The sequence below is a fragment of the Artemia sp. Qi Xiang Cuo genome, chromosome 3 (genome assembly GCF_049724085.1).
Source record: "Artemia sp. Qi Xiang Cuo chromosome 3, ASM4972408v1, whole genome shotgun sequence".
In the NCBI taxonomy this organism is placed as follows: Eukaryota; Metazoa; Arthropoda; class Branchiopoda; order Anostraca; family Artemiidae; genus Artemia; species Artemia sp. Qi Xiang Cuo.
This window is the reverse complement of record NC_142796.1, coordinates 35,768,463-35,784,316: the sequence shown is the minus strand read 5'-3', so window position 1 is coordinate 35,784,316 and position 15,854 is coordinate 35,768,463. Positions and strand designations below refer to the sequence as shown.

Sequence of the window (15,854 nt, the reverse complement as noted above, 5' to 3'; positions counted from 1 at the left end):
CCTGGTTGTTCAGAGTTTGAATTATTATAAGAATTTATTTCTTCTGGTCTTAAGTTTAATATGGCTCTTTATATTCTTGGAAAAATTTCTTTTTTGGAGAATTTGTTTAAATTAATTTCTGTTCGTTTTGATTGTCAAAGTTTAAGTTTTTCAACACCCCCCCTCCCCCATTTCAACATCAAAGTTTTTTTTATACATCAAAGTTTCAAAGCATCAAAGTGATGTATTTTTCTAACATCAAAGTTTCGAAGTTCAACATTCCCCAAAAGTAGTCACAAGTAGATGTAGAAGCAGTTGCAAGCAGTCGCAGCCACAGTTGTCATTTCTTGAAGTTAGAAGTAGTCACAGTTGCAGTCAAAACCAGTCTCATTCGCAGCCGCAGTAGTAGTAGTGGCCGCGATAGGTCGATAGCGAATCTCCCCTCCCCCTTCTTTACATTACGATTGTTTAATGTTTCATTTGAAAATTCTGAGCTTTCTTTTTTCACGGTTTTCTTTAAACTAAATTATGTTTTTAAATTTTTAGTCAGAAGACTAAGCTGCCCCTGTACTTTTTTTTTTTTTCCTTTTTAATAATGCAAGTTGAATTTTTTTTACATGCTTTAACAAAGTTGTTTTGGTTGTTTTATTTATTGTGTTTATTGACTCTAAAGTGACAGTTCGTCCCATTTGGGTTTGTGATAGCCATTTTTCAGAAATCAATTAAAGAAACAGTTCCTTTATCTCTCCCTTAACAGTAAAGTTTAAAATCCCTTGCATCATTTGCGTTTTATTGAAAACTATATGTATCCTGAAAATTCCTTAGAAAGAACTAATAAAAAGAAACTGATAACTAATAATAAGAATTTATTTCTGCTGATCTTAAGTTTAATATGGCTTTTTATTTTTCTTTGAAAAACTTCTTTTTGGAGAATTTTTTTAAATTAATTTCTGTTCGTTTTGATTGTAAAAGTTTAAGTTTTTCAACACCCCCCCCCCTCCATTTCAACATCAAAGTTTTTTTTATACATCAAAGTTTCAAAGCATCAAAGTGATGTTTTTTCAGCATCAAAGTTTCGAAGTTCAACATTCCCCAAAAGTAGTCACAAGTAGATGTAGAAGCAGTTGCAAGCAGTCGCAGCCACAGTTGTCATTTCTTGAAGTTAGAAGTAGTCACAGTTGCAGTCAAAACAAGTCTCATTTGCAGCCGCGGTAGTAGTAGTGGCATTGATAATTTCAATTCAATACCCTTACCCGTTCCTAAGATATTGCAGATACGCATTTTTTGGTAGCTTGGATGCAAATAATTTCTTTTGATTTAGCTCAACATACCCCACAGCTTTTCCCGAAACTTTGCCTCAATGCCTTAGGTTTTTCGGACACACCCAGGTTCAAACTGGGGGCATGGCATTCTTAGAGGCATAGCTATTAGACTTTTTGATCATTTTGAATAAAATACTGTTTTTTACTATTTCTATTAGTGTTAAGAGGGGCATTTAAAAGGGCAAGGGGGGGCTGGTTACCTTTCGCTCCTTTTTCATATTCCTCTCAACATTACCTTTAAAGTTTCAATTTATTACCCTTAGCCTTTCTTTATATATTGCTGTTGTGGCCTTCTGGCAACCCTCCTTTTCCCCACTCAGTCATTCCTGAGTTACGCCCTTTCAAAAACCTATATGCACACAACGTGTTTTGATTTAGTTCAACACTCCCCTCAAGATTTTCTGAAAGGTTCACCTGAATGTCCTTCGTCTTTCTGGAAAGTAAAGGACAAGCATACCCACCTTTATCAATAACATATACTACATACAAACAATAGCCGATTTTGCCTAGCTTACTGGCAGGAATGAAATTCCGAGCCCTACAGTATGTTGTTCTACTAATTAACAAATGCCTCGAGGCTTACTTAGTCAGAATCAGTATCTACTTAAATAGGAGTATTTAAAATTAAGATTGATTTAAGCTTTCCCTATATGTAGCAAAAGTTTAGTTAATTAGTGTTATTTATTAATTAAAGCTGTTACAGCTGAGTTCAAACTCTGGGTCCCATATCATCAAGGTGATATAAAACCTACCAATAGTGCTGTTTCTTCTTCTCCTTTTTCTAGGTTAACATGAAATGCTCCCGCAAAATCTCACCATCGGAATAAAATTATGAGCCATGCAGTGTGTTGCTACAACTAATTTTATCCTTTCTTCTTCTTTTTTTACAGTGATTATATGTTAATTCCTTTGATCGCTCCTCCCTGTATTGCTTCGTTCTCATTCTTCACGCTTTTCCTCTTGTCACTCTTGTTTTAGCTCCAGTGTCAAGTTTTGGGCCCATCTCTGTTGCGGTATTCCTTCACTCTTTCTTTCCTGTGTTTAATCCTGTTTTCAAGCCTCTAGTTCTTCCTTCCTGTGATGCTTCATTCCCGTGTTCCTGTATTTTTTCCTCTTGTTGTTTCTTTGTTCGTTCCTCTTTTCTTGTTCAGATAGAATTATTATCAATAATACTCTGAAAACCACTTTACGGTTTACAAGACAACTTTGAGATCATCATTATGCGCACTCGAGTACTGTTCCTTTCAGCATTAATTCATGAAATTATAAGTATCATAAGAGATTCTGACGCATCAAGTAATAAGTTCGAGGATGTACCTTTAGTTATAACGACAATGACTTGTGATTCTTTCTGAAAAGATTAAATAAAAAAAACAAGTTTTTTCAAATGAAAGTAAGGAGCAACATTAAAACTTAAAACAAACAGAAATTATTATGTATAGGAGGGGGTTCACCCCCTAGTCAATACCTCACTCTTTGCGCTAAAGTTCGAATTTTGTTCGAATCACAAATCCCTGAATCACAAAGGTCATTTAATTGGAATAGATAGCTCGTTTGAAAGTACTGAAAAAAAACTTTAGCATAAAGAGCGAGGTATTGACTAGAGTCGAACCCCCTCGTATACGTAATAATTTCTGTTCGTTTTAAGTTTTAGTGTTGCTCCTTACTTTAAGTTAAAAAAATTATTTTTTTTAATTTAATTTCTGATCGTTTTTTAAATAATGCTGGGAAATCCGGCACCCTCTTCATAGAAAAGTCCCTTCCCCCACAAAAATATCATCCATAGAAAAATTTTTCCACGTAACCCCATCCTCCGACCCCCCCACCAGAAAAAATTCCTCATGAAAACGTCAGTATACTTTCCTATTACCAATATTATATGCAAACAATGAGTAAAGTTCATAAATTGCAGCCCTTTCCTCAGGACTTGTCGGGCACAAAGCCATCCTCAAAGACATATTTATTAAATTTTCATTCAACTATGCTGAACAAAATGGCTAACTCAAAATTTTAATTGGGTGATTTCGAGAAAAAATGAGGGTGAGAGGGGACAAGTTGCCCTCCAATTTTTTTGGTCACTTAAAAAGGGCACTAGAACTTTTAATTTCCGTTCGAATGAGCCCTCTCACGATATTCTAGGACTACTGGGTCAAAACGATCATCCCGGGAAAAAACAAAAAACAAATAAATAAACACGCATTCGTGATCTTTCTTCTGGCAAAAAAAATCCACATTTTTGCAAATAGGAGCTTGAAACACTTACAGTAGGGTTTTATGTTACGCTGAATCTGATGGTTTGATTTTCATTAAGAATCTATCACATTTAGGGGGTGTTTCCCCTTTTTTTCGAAAATAAGGTGACTTTTTCAGGCTCGTAACTTTTGATGGATAAGATTAAACTTGATGAAACTTATATATTTGAAATCAGCAAAAAATTAAATTCTGTTGATGTATCTACTGGTATCAAAATTTGGTTTTTTGCAGTTTCGGTTGCTATTGAGCCGAGTCACTCCTTACTTTCAGTTCGTTCCCACGAACTGTTTGATAGTCAATAGGCAGCAACAGACATTCAGGTTACATGCGAATTTGCTCTAGCCGTCATTTTTGTTAGACCACTTTGATTACGGTATTTCGGTTGGTGTGATTTTAGATAAATATTTTCCAGTGTCTGTTCACTTGGTAAACTATTTTTTGGTAATTCATAGTACGAAGAATTCTCTAAAGACCAGTCTGTGACATTTCAAGGAATTTGATACCATTTCAGGCAATGAGGTAATAGAGTCGCTCACCAAAAAAACAAATCCTATGAAATGGATGATTCATTGATGCATTAACAGGAAGGAGGAACTGAATTCACGCAGAATTTCTTAATTAAATTTAAATTACTCATTTGACACCTCGTGACATAAAACTATAGGATAATGAACATATTTATTCCCTTTTTTTTCGTCAGGTTTTTGGAATCCCGGTTCGTCTGATTTCAGCTGTAGAATTTGTCTTTTTTGAATCAACTCTCTTTCCTTCTGTCACTTCTTCTTCTCCTTCTTTTTTTTATTTTTTTCAGTAGATGTTTTTGAATTTTATGTGCTTAAATGATAAATAGTTCAATATGTGAATGTTTTATTTCGAGGTCCTCCTACTTTACGGGCCATGGAGCCTTTGTGGGATTGATTGTGTTAATGAGTTGTTGTTTTTTATTGAAAATAAGTATATCTATCTATCTATCCATAAAACGTGCAATTGTATTAATTTTGAGTATGTATGTATGCACTATTGTTTTCTTGAAAACAATTTTAAATGAATCCATACAGCTAAAGGGAAAGGCATGGAAAAATGTCTGATGCAATGATTCACGAAAATGAAGCACAAACGAGATATGCGGCTAGAAGACATGTTACAACCAGCATCACTACGAATCTCAAATGAAAATAATAGACAACAAAAACTGCAGTTAGAAGAAAAGCGGCAGGTAGGATCTCCACATGTCTGAGAAGAAAACAAATCCTATAAAATGGATGATTCTCTGATGCATTAACAGGAAGGAGGAATTGAATTCACACCATATATTTTTAGATTATCCTAATAAAGACTAGAGAATCAAATATATACTGCCTGTCACGTGCCAAGTGCCGGGGACCGGGACGACAGGGCTTCCACTCTCGAAAATTAAAAATCGGTGACAAGTCTTAAAAATTCGAGTTATTTTAGGGGACAAGACTTCAAGATTCGGGGATTTTTCGGGGAAAAAACAAAATGGAATTTTGTTGCGAAAATTTGGGAGCCAAAATTGGTTTTAGCTTCGTTTTCAGGCTCAAGTAGGGCTTGTATCTGCGTAGTAAATCAAGCCTTTTACATAATAGGTTTTAGAGCCAGAGCCCGGGATTGGAACCCATAGCTGAAAACACTTATTGATGATATTGCGGCAAAAACCTCAAAATTCTTTTCAAAAAAAGAAAAATAGTGAACATATGTGAACTGTAAATACCAGTAGCAATTTTTTATTAAGTCATTAATCTCAGAAATTCATTAATAATATTTAAAAACAAAAACAAATATTGTCTGCGGTTTCTAGATAAGTAAATTAAATAGACAAATTCAACCTATAAGTACGGGGTAATATTGAAACTTAAAACAAACAAGAACTAAACTAAACAAGTAAATTTAAACTTAAATTAAAAAGGGAATTTTGACGACAATTGAGACATTATTGGTTTTTCATGCTGCTTCTAAGGACTTAGGTGTTTACCCCCTCACCCCAAAGAAAAAAAATCCTCCCACAGAAAAAACGGAAAATACCCTCCCCCCTCCTCAAAAAAATTTACCCCGCAGAAAATGCTCCTCTGCTGAAAATACTCCCCACGGAAAATATCCCCCGCGAAAAATATCCTCGGAAAATACCCACCCCCGTGCGGAAAATACCCCCTCCGAACATACATTTTTTTTTCATTGTTTGTTTCTACTTTGCTTTTCATTCTTTTGGTTACCTCATAATTACTATGTAGTCACCGATTGACCCCCGGCCCTCCCACCAGCCCCGTGACCATCTATGTTCCGAATATAATGCGTATTGCAGTCTCATTTTCATATTAGCCCATCTAAGGCCTCGTCATTATAGCTTTACGCTACAAATCATATAAAATTTACTAATTCTTTTACTTCGCACTAACATTATTTGGCATTATTAACCAACTGTTCGTGATAAATAAGTCAGAAAATATTTAAAGCTTGACAAGAAAACAATATGAGCCTAATACCCAAATTTGTATTTTAAGCTGTATTGTAAATTTTCTTATAAATAATATTTTTGGGGTTACTTCCGTTTGAATTCTCTATTCCCCGACCTTTTACATAGTCTGTAGCTAAATTTTGCGTCATTAGGAGGGGGAGGGAGTTGTGCACTTTTTAAGGTAAGAAGATCGTAGTTAGGGATAGTTCTTAGGAAGAAATAAATTATACCACATTTTCTTTAAAACAAATTTTATGTCAGAATTAGCCTTCATCTAGGGCTATTAATTGTTAAAGCATTAGAAGTTGTAAAGGTAGGCCTTAGATATTTAATTAAATTTACTTGGCTATCCCGAATTTGAGCAGAATATATTTTCCGTAAAATTTTGTTTGCCTAACTAACAGGTTTGCAAGACCGCAAAAAGTTCCTAAAACTGCAGTTTGAAATATTACGTCACTGAAAATATTACACGGGTGAAGGGACCAGAATAATAATTGTGAGGGGAGTGCTGGGTAAATACGTTTGAGTATAAAAGGTGGTATGACAAATACTATTCTCAGATAAAAGAAAAGAACTTAAATTTTACACACCGAATGAAACAAAAATTTAAATGGTAAGTATTCCTGGCAAGAAGATCAATTTCTTCAACATATTATGCATTCAATTATTAAGTATTAAACATTAATACAGTATGTCCAAAACTCAAAATAGCAAAAGAAAACCAAATTTAAACTTATGATTCGGTTTTCAAAACAATTCTCTTTCTTTAGAAGTTCAATTTCAAAATCCAGAATCTAACTGACCGTTCCGTTAAACAGCTTCAAGCATAATTCTTGGCTAATTTTTGTCAAGATACTTGACCACGAATGATGAAAATGTAAGAATCTTATAGCATTTGGAATTCTGCTCGAAATTATTAAATCTAAATAGAAGAAAGTTATACTTTTGTTAAAATATAAAGAACCGTCTATAACTAAATTGTATCGGTCTGGTTCTTATGCAAGAACCAGACCACAGGAACCGAAAATTAACGAACAAGAGAGTAGTGAAAAACTATGGTATGCATAGTAATATTTGCCAGGGATAGTCACTAGGGGGTCAAACCGTGTTTGAGTGATTTTCGGGGAAATTTCGGGGATTCGGGGAAAAATAAATTTTTTCGGGGAGACACATAGATTTTTGGAGAAATCCCCGAAAATTCGGGGATAGTAGAAGCCCTGCCGGGCGAAGCCCGGGCTCCCGATACTTTTACTAGTCTTCCATAATCGAAAATCATGACTATTAACTTTATTTTCAAATCTATAATATTTTGAGGATATCAAATCTATAAAGGGAGAGGATACAACAAATATTGATGTTAACAATTTTATTAAAAATCAAGAACAAAAGACGAAAATAAAAATGTCAAAATGGAAATGAAAAAATATCCAAAGCAAACTACATAAATTTGATTTAAGACAGCAGAGGAAAATAAATTGCAAGCCATCTGAGGAAATGCAAAATTTTCCATCACAATACGAGGGGAATGGTTTCCCCTCGCATTTGACAAAATATTTAACTTTTGAGGCACGTTTAGCCTTCCATAGAGAGAAAAGGGAAATAGAAAGAGAGAGGGAGGAGGGGTGAAATATCCGGTGTAACAAAGAATAAAATGGAGGGTTAATTCCATATGAGTCCATTCACACATAGATTAAGAGGAAACACATACATATTGTTCGCTGACTTCTTAAAGGAGAAACTACCAAACTAGGAGAAACTTGAATGACACTCAAATAATTAAATATGTAATAAAATGTATGTTTATAGCGACAAAGATGTTAACTTTCCCCTGTAACCTGCAGAATATGCTCTGAAATTTTCGTAATATCAAAGGTTGTGCAAATTGAGCACCCTTTTGCCACAATTATTGGTTTCGAATAAAACTTCATGTCTTCATACAAGAACAGAAATAACATATGCTTTCGTCACCATACGCAATAAAAAAATAAATAAAAAAAAATAATAATTTGAGCTGGCGTGCCAAGACAAATAATTCTAGTGCTTGACGAACGAGATGAAAAAAAAAACCAACTAAGATTGATTTCCTAAATTAGTGGCGTCACAGTTAGTGAAAAACATGATAATTATATCCTGAAGACGATTCATTTGCATAAGTATTGAATTGATCCTTTAAATGGGCACAAAGCCAAATTCAATTAATTCTCTAGTCATATCTTAATGACCATGACAAAAGGGGAACAAAGAATAGACATTAGAAAAATATTAAATTAGATGAAACCTTATCTCAAACTTAGCGACGTTGTTTCTCCTTTAAGAAGACGTATATCACTAGCCAGCAAAACTTTATAAATTTCTACGCGGGGATCTTAAGGTTTTCGCATACTACCCGCAAATAAAATAGTGCCAGAAACAACATGACGAATAAAAAACATAAAAGGTCTGTCTACAATAAAAGGACTTTGAGGAACTCTTGGTAACATCATCTTTGTCGTCATCACCATACCTAGAAAAGGAAATCATGTATTCATTTCTTGCCATTATTCTCAACCCCTTTCTATTATAAAAATGAGTGCCACAAAGCGATTTCGATTCGCAAAACATTTGCAGGGTGTTTTCACAACAAACACTTTTATTTTTATCGGAATTTAGATAGTAAAGAACAACAAAAGTACAGGAAGATTTCTTAGTTAAATCATATCTTAAAGTATTTGCTTAGAAAAAAAACAACAGAATAATGGATTTCCATGTAAAACCTATGACAAAAATTTATTTACACAAAAAGGGATGGAAGTTTGATTTTTGCTGAATCTAAAAAATATTCTTCTGCGTTCGACATGTGCCGTTTTTGAGCTCATCTGGATTTTACTTTCAACACAATTTTTTCCTCCAAAGTCTCCAGTAAATACATGGGTTTCATCACCAGTTCCAGTTCCAACTTACAGACCAGTTCCAACTAAGGTTGAAAAAAAATTAAATAGCAGTTACGTTAATAGCATCAATTGTCAATAATAAAAAAAATCTGCATCAGGGATATACGGTGTTTGACTGGCAAAAGGGAAGCACCAGATATTGTCAAGGTATTTAGGCATTGTCAAATACCCAAATGTATATCCTGAACCCTCCCAATTGACAATGGTAGGCCCCAGGGAACCCTCTTAAGCCCGACTTTATTTTTTGGAATGATAAAACGACCTTGGCGTCGATTTAGAGACAAAAAAATCTAAAAAGTATCCAAATTGATTAACTACAACAAATATCAAATGAAGCTGGTACTAATGACATGAGAGTCGACCCTTTAAAATCAGCAATTTTGAGACTTATGATTTCTTAAGACTCCTCCTTGTTTCACCTCCCCAACTAAACTTCGGAGAGGGTTTGTTCGATTAGAAATTGAAAGTTTTAGTGCCCTTTTTAAGAGTCAAAAGTGACCGGAGGGCAATCAGCCCCCCCCCAAGCCCTTTTCCCCCAAATGCATCCGATCAAAATTTAGAGATAGCCGTTTTGTTCAAAATAGTCCAAAGGCCAAATAGTTGTGCTTCTGGGGTTAACAAAACGCTCTACAGTCCACGGGGCAAGGAATTTATTTTATGCAAGTGGCCCATTGTTAACACATAAGTTTTTATGGAAGGGGTGGTCACATAAACTTTGGGGAGGTTCATTTGATTGCAAACCATAACTTCTAGTTTCTTTTTAATAGTCAAAGGTGATCGGAGAGCAACAGTCCCCCTTGCCCACCTCCATACGCCTTTTTCTCCTCAAAAGCATCCACCAAAATTTTTAGACAGTCCAAAGGTCAAATAACTATGCCTCTAGGGCTGACAATTACCCACCAGCCCCCCGGACAAGCGCTAAAAGTTATGAAGTTGTCCATTGTTATTATATAAGGATTTTCATTGGAAAAGAATGGACGTTTGATATTGGGTCTCCAAAAAGGTTTAGGGTATTAAGGTGAAACTTTAAGGAAACGTTGAGAGGGATGCATAACAGAATAAAGAAAATATTTGCTTGCTGATTGTGAAAAGGGATCATAGGCAATACCTTAAGAACTACTGAGGGTGTTACAGAACGTATACGAACTGAAAGTAAAGCCATGTAATAAAACATAGTAGGTAATTAGTATGAAAGACCACAAAGAAAGCAAAGATTTTCTAAACCCTATTTACCTACAGCAGAAGTTCAAAAACAAAGGAAACAAAAGATCCGGGTTGATTTTTTGCATACCCAGAAATTCGGATTGCAAGGAGGGGAAGGACTGGACCCAGGTATTTTGTTTTAGGAGGCATATTATTACTTACCTTTCTTTAGTTTTTCCTTCACCTCAAAATTTCTCCAGTAAACAAAGTTATAATACTAGTACAAACACCAGGCACAGAAATTAGGTGGGGAGGGGGGATGGAGGATAATTTGCTCCCCGAGTTTGTAAAACAGCCTTTTTTTCGGTATTTTCATGGAAAAATTAAAAAAATATGGAATTACCCCTCCCCCCAAAGGATTTGAAAAACATATACCATTCCCTTCATTTTGTGAAATGAAGCCCTTGACAATACGCACATCAATGTATGTAATACTTAAACGATTTTTTGCGCTTTTAATTAATATAATTTAAAAAACTTTTGCCACAAAATCAAGTTTTTCAAAGAAAAGTAAAGAGCTCCCTTAAAACAAAAATGAACAGAAATAAAATTAAATAATCTTCAAAGCGTAAAAATACCACAAATCACATTCAATAAATAAATGAAACCCAAAACAAACCAATCCAAACTCAAAACGAGCAGAAATTAAAATAAGTAGGACGGACAACATTGATGCCTTCTCAAGAACAAAACGTAATTTGCACTTTAGTGGAAAAAGAAAAGAATGTGGATTAACAGTTTAATATACATATACTGATATTTATTCCTTAAAGTCTTTATAACTTTGATGTATTAAAGTTTAAAAAATGAAAACATTTTTTGAGTTTGGTTCGGTCATTTAATGACCAAACCAAATTATTCGTAGAATAAATAGTAGTAGCCATAGCTTTAGTAGCAGCAGTAGTAGTAATAATAACATCAGTAATAGTAGTAGTACCATGAGTAGAAACAATAGTATTAGGATGCAAATGTTGTCTTTTGGTTATTTTAACATACCCCACAACAAGATCTGTAAATTTCAACTTCACACGCCATATTGTTTCCAAGATATGACTGATACGCCCTTTTGACAACCTGCATACAGAATGCGTGTTGTGATTCAGCTCATCTCACCCCTCAAAATTCCCTGAAAATTTAATCTCCATACCTTTAGGCATAGCTGTAATAAGTCAGAATAATAGTGTTAGCATTATTTGGTTAGTACTATTAGTAGTATTAATAGCACAAGTACTAGCAGCAGTAGTAGTAAAACATATTACCTTTTGATCAGTTGATCATCCTTTTCATTAAGTCCTGTAATTTTCAACTTTATACAATTAGCCGTTGCTATGACATTATCGATGTGTCCTTTTGATAATCTGTATTATTTACATACTTCCTGAAATTTTCATCTTAATACTCTTAGTCTTACAAGTAGTTGCAATGGAAGTAGTAGTTAAAGCAGTAGTAGTAAATGTAGCGGTGACAGTAGTATTAGTAGTAACGTGCATATATTGCTTTGTAGTCAATTGATCTTCCCCTTTAAGCATTCTCTGAAAGTTCCAACTTAATATACCCCAATCCATTCTTGAGATCCGCCCTTTTGACAATCTGCAGGCACAGAGTGTCTTTTGATTTAGTTCAAATTCCCCTTCAATATTCTGCCAAATTTTCACCTTCATACGCGTAGCCTTAAAAGTACTAGTATCATAACAGTAGGAGCAGTTACAGCAGCAATAATAGCCGTAGTAGCAGGTAATTGTTGCATTTGGGTAAGTTAAACATCCCCCTCATGATGCCCCTAAAGTTACTTCTTGATACGGTAAGCCATTCCAAAATATTGCTGATACGCCTACATCAGCAATTTGTACGCACATAGCATGTTTTGATTTAGTTCAACTTTACCCTCAACGTTTCCTCTGATGTTCATTTCAATATCCTCAGCCTTAGTAGTACCCGCTATAGAAGCAGTAGTTTTAGAGGTAGTAGTGGTAGCAGTAGTAGCAGTAGTAGCGTGCAATTATTGCCTACTTGGTCAATTGATCATCTCCCTTATCATTTCCTAACAGTTCCAAATTAAAATACTCAGTCATTCCTGAGTTACACCCTTTCAAAAACCTATATGCACACAACGTGTTTTGATTTAGTCCAACACTCCCCTCAAGATTTTCTGAAAGGTTCACCTGAATGTCCTTCGTCTTTCTGGAAAGTAAAGGACAAACATACCCACCTTTATCAATAACATATAATACATACAAACAATAGCCGATTTTGCCTAGCTTACTGCCCTTGCCCGGAGGGCTGGGGGGGGAGATTGACATACCCAAAGACATAATTATTGGACCTTTCAACAATGCTAATCAAAATAGTTGTCTCAAAATTTTGATTCAATGTGTTTTGGGAAACGATAGACGTGGGAGAGGGGGCTGTTTGCCCTCCAATCACTTTGACTCTTAGTAAGGGCACTAGAACTTCTGATTTCCAAACAAATGAGCCAAATCTGACATTAATACCACTATCCATTCCATAAAAACCTTATATGCCCCCGGGACGTAACTTACAACCCTTCCCCTGCACTTTGGGGGTGATGTCAACCCTGGAGGCGTTACTGCCCCTGGGCTCAGGGGGGTGATGTAAACCTTGGATGCAATGTTATATGTTCTTAAGGCTATTTTGAACAAAATAGCTTTCTAATTGCCCTCCAATCACTTTTGACTCTTAAAAAGAGCACTACAACTATCAATTTCCAATCGAATGAGCCCCTTTTAAAGTTTCTACTACAACTCTTTCTTGTACGAAGTTTCTTGGTCAGGAAAAAAACAAAATAATATACATTGTGTCCACTTTGCTCTTTCCTTAGGCAGCGCTAAATAAAAATATTTCAGTAGGACTTAAACAGACCACCACCATATAGCAGTGTTCGGGGTGGGGAGGGATCTTTAGCCTCCTAGACCCCTGGATAAGTGAACAGACAAAAAACTGTGATACACCCTAGCAAGTGCAAGCACAAGTAAACTTTATAGAATTAAGCACTCTTGAGTACTTCTGTATTATAATCGAAAGTAAAAGTGCATTTTGGGATCCAGAATAGCTTGTAACAATAAGAGTTATCAATAAATCAAAATCTAAACTAAATGCATAACAACAAAATACATCAATGCGTACTTGAAAAATACTTGGCATAAGGAAGATAGTATATAGAAGCCAGAATTAAAGACAAACTTTCAAAGGGAAGCAGCAGCACTTAAACCAGTCATTAAATTTAAAATGATTTTCATAAAACAAAAAACTACTGGGAAACCATAGACTTTGCTGAATTGACACTTTGTACAGCATTTCAACTTCCATACTATTGATACAAAATGAAGATGATTCGTTAAGGACAAATTTCAAAATTCAAAACTAAAATTCTTCAATCTTATGCCTTATTTTAGAAGAAAAGTATGTACGAGACACTGCAGGAGCGGTGTCTTCCGTACTTGTCAGTATGCAACATTAAAGTACAATATCTCCAAAAAAATAGTAAATGGAACTGATTATCAGAGAGTATGGCGGACTTATAAAAGCGGGAATTGGCATTTGTGTAAAAAAAAAATTAGATAGCGCAATTGGCAAAACTATGGCAGTTATAAGAGTCTGATCTCAGTTTAAAAAAATACAGTACTTGAAGAGAAATGCTAAGATACGCCAATTATTAGATGGCGTCGATGACTTTTTTCGACAATAGTGCAAGTTTTCATGCTTAGTCCTCCATATTCTCTGCGGGTTATTTCACAGACCATTTTAGATTTTAATTTAGCTAAATAATTTACTTTATGCAAAGAATATAATTTTTATTGAAACCCAATACATTCTAAACTACTTCAAGCAAAACTACAAAGCAATCCAGAACCTATTTTAAACCTGAAATACCATTAGAGTTCCACATAAATTAGATTTGCGGTTGATTAAAACTGCCAGCAAATAATATGGCATCGGTTTGAACATCGCGAATATAATAAAAAAATGGTCTGTCAGCAATGAAGGGTGACACCTCCACCAAAATAGTAGCTGATTTTTTCTCGATTTTTATCCCTGTAAAAAGTAGCAGATAAAAAGGATAAAACTAGAGCATTGCGCAATTGGCCAATGCACGTTCGATCTTCTACAAGCTTTCGACTTGCCGTCTATAAAACAGCTGATGAAATGTTGCACAAAACAAAGATACTATGAGAATATATATCATCCACCAGCAAACACTTTTGGCTGTGTACATTCTGTGTATGGGGGACGCGGCATATACAGACACATTTTGTGTCTGTGTATGCCCTCACCACCAATTATAAGGGCGTAGACCAAAAAATATTCCTAAAAATCAAGAGGGATTAGGTATCAATTATTTGCCCTACAAATTCCGGATCACCCGAGGCGGTTATGAATAATCCTAAAGCACTAATTCTTTTTCGATTGCAGCTTTTATCATTCATATTTTTTAATATCATCTATAGGCTAATAGTAAAGAAAACAGGCTTTTCCGGAAGTCACTACCGGACTGTCTAATGTATTTTGCTGGAGCAAGACTGGACAGAGTTTATGCATCAAAAGTACTGTTACAAAGTATGATAAACATAGAACACAAGATAGTGTCTTTCACGGACCACAATGCAGTGTTAGTGACAAACAAAACTGAAAAAATACAAGGAAGAATAAAGAAATCTACATGGAAAATGAATACTGCAGTCTTAAGAAGTGATGAATGTAAGACAATTTCACTAGAATTATCAAAAACTAGCGATGAGTATCTGAAATTTCTTTAAAAAAGAGAGATAAATGAAGGGAGAAATTCAAATAAGGGAAACTTCGAGACTCTATTAGAAATAAGAGAAATAGAACAAATGAAGGCAGAAGCCAATATGATAAGAGCAAAATGCGAGGACCAGATAAGGATTGAACAACTAACAACAACACTTATTTGCAAGGAGAAAAAGCAAGCAGAAGAAAGTAATCTTAAAAGAGTTAAAAAGAAAAATGGGGAAACAACTGAGAAAATGGAAGATATCATGGAAGAAGTGAAATCCTTCTTCAAGAATGTATTTACAAGAGAGACAGAAGAAGAAAAAGAAAGAGTGGACGAATTCTTTCGGAAGATTGATATAATTGAGTGACAGAGGAAGAAAATAATATACTAACGGCGAAATTAACAAAAGAAGAAATAAAAAGAGCTATAATGGAAACGGAAAACAATAAAACGCTAGAGCTTAATGGAATGCCCTACGAATGTGATAAGGCACATGTCGAAGGAATCACCGAACATCTGGCAGATATTATTAATGAGTTACTAAATTACGATTATATTAAGATACAGTGTTTAGGGATGATGAAATTAATGCCGAAAAAAGGTAGCCCTGAAGACCTCAACAACTGGAGGCCAGTTAATATCACAGATTGGAAATACATAATTATGTCTAAAGTATTAGCAAACCGTCTAAAAAAGGTGCTACCATCCATACTAAGTGTAAACCAAAGAGGAGGACTAGAAAACCGTAAAACAGCAGATGTATTGGCCAATATAAGAGACGTAATAATACAAGCAGGAAGTCGAAAGGTAAAAAAGAAAATAAAGTAAAGGATAACGAGTTATGATATTAAAAAGGCCTTTGATAAAATAAAATAAGAAAAAAAATATTAGTATGGATCATGAATTACTATGGTTTCCACGAGACATTCATAAAGTCG

The 15,854-nt window shown here is 34.8% G+C and overlaps 1 protein-coding gene across 6 annotated transcripts in view; it reads right to left on the bottom strand.

Moving 5' to 3' along the window:
• Positions 1–15,854, bottom strand: part of LOC148954043 (leukocyte elastase inhibitor A-like) — a 104,848-nt gene that overhangs the window by 2,890 nt on the left and 86,104 nt on the right. For 2 of the 6 annotated variants that reach the window (XM_089085766.1, XM_089085760.1), the window contains exon 9: positions 8,393–8,530. The exons of 2 other annotated variants lie outside the window; for them this stretch is intronic. Coding sequence is in view for 2 of the 4 variants with exons in the window: in XM_089085763.1 (XP_088941889.1) it covers positions 14,071–14,213 (143 nt within the window). In the remaining 2 variants the exon portion in view is untranslated. Of the gene's footprint in view, positions 1–7,378; positions 8,531–14,051; positions 14,214–15,854 lie in introns of those variants that run through there. 2 more of the 6 variants (XM_089085763.1, XM_089085764.1) reach the window with 2 other exon arrangements.